The sequence below is a fragment of the Mizuhopecten yessoensis genome, unplaced genomic scaffold (genome assembly GCF_002113885.1).
Source record: "Mizuhopecten yessoensis strain PY_sf001 unplaced genomic scaffold, ASM211388v2 scaffold10643, whole genome shotgun sequence".
Lineage (NCBI taxonomy): Eukaryota > Metazoa > Mollusca > Bivalvia > Pectinida > Pectinidae > Mizuhopecten > Mizuhopecten yessoensis.
This window is the reverse complement of record NW_018408649.1, coordinates 377,055-380,562: the sequence shown is the minus strand read 5'-3', so window position 1 is coordinate 380,562 and position 3,508 is coordinate 377,055. Positions and strand designations below refer to the sequence as shown.

The window sequence follows — 3,508 nt, the reverse complement described above, 5'->3', positions numbered from 1 at the left end:
AGAGTTTGACTTTAGAATCATTGATTCATAGAGCCTAGTGATCAGAATAATTCTAGATCTATATTTTATCCATTTGCTAATCCTATATTAATTCATATAGAGTTGGGATTTTATAGTATTCATTCATTGGCACTTGGTTCATTTCTGTTATTAGCTAAACTACAGTAGGGATAAATAGACTTGTTTTGTCCCCTACATATATCAGAAAGTTCTGGTATCCAGGGTTCAGACATAGTTCTACCTTTATTGTACATCATATTTATGAGAGAATTTGGAGAGAGTCTGTAGAATTGTTGTATCTGTATCTGTGTAATTTGATATTGGGTTCCTTAATAAACGGTAACCGTAAAGGTGTGCGTAAACTTATCTTATGCTTTCTGGTTCTTCTTTAGTTACTTAGAACTAGTCAGTCATTAGGTACTTGGTTTGGAAATACCATATAATTTCCTGGGGGCTTGTCATAAGCATTTAGTGACAGTTTAGAATAGTCGTGCTCTCCATGTAAAGGGTTGAGCCAGGGGCGAAGACCGTTACATTATGACCCAGGGATTAAGTCTCCAAGGGTGGGGCAGTCACCAGGGCCATCCTGGAAGCATATGTGCATTCATCTCTTTATACTCAGCAATTGTTTATATGGTTATAGGGTGGGCATCTCAACTGTTTCCAAGCTGTGACTAAGAAACTAGGTCCCTAGGGGTTCATTGACAGACCCCAGGGTCTATTCTAATATCATGACTGCATTCGTCCCTTTTTCCCAGCATTTGTATATATAGTTTTGGGGTGGGGATCTCAACCGTTTGAAAGTTATGGCCCAGGGAATATGTCTCCAAGGGCGGGGCCAGACCCTAGAGCAATCCTGGAAGCAAATGTGCATTCTTTTCTTTATACTCAGCAATTGTATCTATGGTTATATGGTGGGGATCTCAACCATATCAAAGTAATAAACTTTTTTTGGCCCCACCCCTTAGCCTGGGGGGGTCAGCCACACCATTTATACAATTTTGAATCCCTGCCTCCCAAGAATGCTTTCGTCTAAATATGATTTGATATCCATGGCATAGTTCTAAAGAAGAAGTCGTTTATAGCAATATAGCCAAATTGCCACCTTTTGGCCCCGCCCTCAGCCCCCTTGGGGGGGTCAACCCAACCATTTGTACAATTTTGAATCCCCACCACCTAGGGATGCTTCCAGTCAAATATGGTTGATATCCATCTCTTAGTTCCAGAGAAGAGGTCGCTTAAAGCATATATATCCAAATAACCCTTTTTGGCCCCGACCCTCAGCCTCCTGGGGGGTCAGCCCCACCAATTGTACAATTTTGAATCCCCACCACCTATGGATGCTTCCAGTCAAATTTAGTTAATTTCCAATAAGTGGTTAAGAAGAAAAGGTTGTTTAAAAGAAATTGTTGATGGACGGACGACGGACGCCACGGTATGGCATAGGCTCACCTTGGTCCTTCGGACCCGGTGGGCTAAAAATTCATATTCATTTTCTACTTTTTTATTTCTACATCAAAAGAAATTCAGAGTTAACTTCCTGTTTTTGAGAAGGTCTAAATGTAATGAACCTTTTTTTGTAAGTACAGCTTCACACCCTGGGTTGTCTCTTCCATAAATTCACATGCAGTGCGTGACCACTTGTGTCCATCACCTGCTGGGACCAGGTTGGCCATGTGACAGTGGAAGGCAAAGCACATGTCTTTGAGGAAGAACCTGGCAAGTGGGCGTAGCTGATTCTGACTGACTGTACACGTGTAACCGTAGTCCACCAACTTCACCTGCACACAGAGTTTAATGTCTGATGAATACACACTCTCTAAAGTCATAACTCACATATATTTCCATTTAAAAACTGAAACTAGTCAAAAGTGGCTGGTTATATATTTTTTAATTACCTGATTTATAACAATGTTACTTGTACATACCTGAATGACTGCAGTTATATTTTGACATTTAACACCCTTACTTTTCCATCTTCCCAATTACATGTGACAATACCCCTATCCCTCCAATCTCCCTAACTAACAATACCTCTGACACACAATACCCATTCCCCAAAATACAGCACCCAGCATACAATACCCATCAATCTCTCCAACAATAAATGACACAACTATCTTCCCCAAAATACAACACCCAACACCCAATACCCATCCCCCAAAACACAGCACCTAACATACAATACCCCCATCCTCTAATCTTATAAAGTACATGTGACATACAGTACCTACCCCACCCCTATCTTCCCTAAAAAACAGAACACCTAACATACAATACCCCCATCCTCTAATCTCATCAAGTACATGTGACATACAGTACCTACCCCAACCCTATCTTCCCTAAAACAGAACACCTAACATACAATACCCCCATCCTCTAATCTTATAAAGTACATGTGACATACAGTACCTACCCCACCCCTATCTTCCCTAAAACAGAACACCTAACATACAATACCCCAACTCTCCTATGTTAACAACTGCGACACATCCTCTATGCCTTCCAAACACACTTTTTTTATATATACCCAGACAACAGCCTACCCAACATGTAAGACATGGAGCCCTACTTGTTATCACATTACCTCTGCAAATACAACGCTAACCTCCATCACATTTTTGTGGAGTATCTTTTGGATCTTGCCCCTGTACCAGCGTCCATCTTGCGAGTATTTTGCGACACAGAACTCCATCACTTTCCACGACATCCACTGCGTCTCGGAGTCCTTGTATTCTTCCTGCAGACCCTGCATCATCCTGTCAATATAACATGGTTTGTAGTCGCTGTTAACATACAATCTGGAGGATAAACAACTGTCCATGAAATCAAGCATGCAGCAGTAGTGGAGGTGAAGGTTTCAATTATCTTAATGTATCGCTATAACAAATTTCACATTTACTTTTGATTTTTGTGATAAACCTTACTATATATTAACAATACTACAAGAAGTAAAGGATTAATTGAGTTGTTGATAAAAGGAGCATAAACATATAAGTAACATATAATAATAATAGAAAATGGCCTACTTCTCCAGTTCCTCGGCTGCTGATGATGCCAGCTGTACATGGAAGTCTGAGGGGGAATGGAAATGACTGATTATGACCTGGACATCGCCTGGGGAGTCAGGTTCTGATGACTTGTTCTCCTGTTGCTTGGCCTTGGATTTTTCTTCAGCAACCTTGATGTCTAGGGACAAACCTTTCACAGTAAAGTAAGGCAAGCATATCAATTTCATATTTAGGTAGCAGTGCACAGTAGCGTACGATGGCCATGGGTGATATTTTTATACAATGAATAACCCCTGTAATATAACATGTATCAAAATTTAACAAGAGGCACAATGGGCCTGCATGGCTCACCTGGTGTTAATCTCTCATCTTAAACAAGAGGCCCAATGGGCCTGCATCGCTCACCTGTTATTAATCTAACACTTGTAATCTTAAGATTTCATAAGAACCTATTAAAAGATTTAAACATATGACGCCTCTGACCTTGATTGTTGAAG

General features: G+C 40.6%; 1 protein-coding gene across 3 annotated transcripts in view; it reads right to left on the bottom strand.

Annotated features, from left to right (window-relative positions):
* Positions 1 to 3,508, bottom strand: part of LOC110461636 (RING finger protein 17-like) — a 91,400-nt gene that overhangs the window by 33,402 nt on the left and 54,490 nt on the right. The window contains exons 29-31 of one of the 3 annotated variants that reach the window (XM_021515191.1): positions 3,030 to 3,201; positions 2,588 to 2,759; positions 1,572 to 1,781 (exon numbers count right to left, since the gene is read on the bottom strand). In XM_021515191.1, the coding sequence (XP_021370866.1) occupies positions 1,572 to 1,781; positions 2,588 to 2,759; positions 3,030 to 3,201 (554 nt within the window). The remainder of the gene's footprint in view (positions 1 to 1,571; positions 1,782 to 2,587; positions 2,760 to 3,029; positions 3,202 to 3,508) is intronic. The other 2 variants (XM_021515193.1, XM_021515192.1) reach the window with 2 other exon arrangements.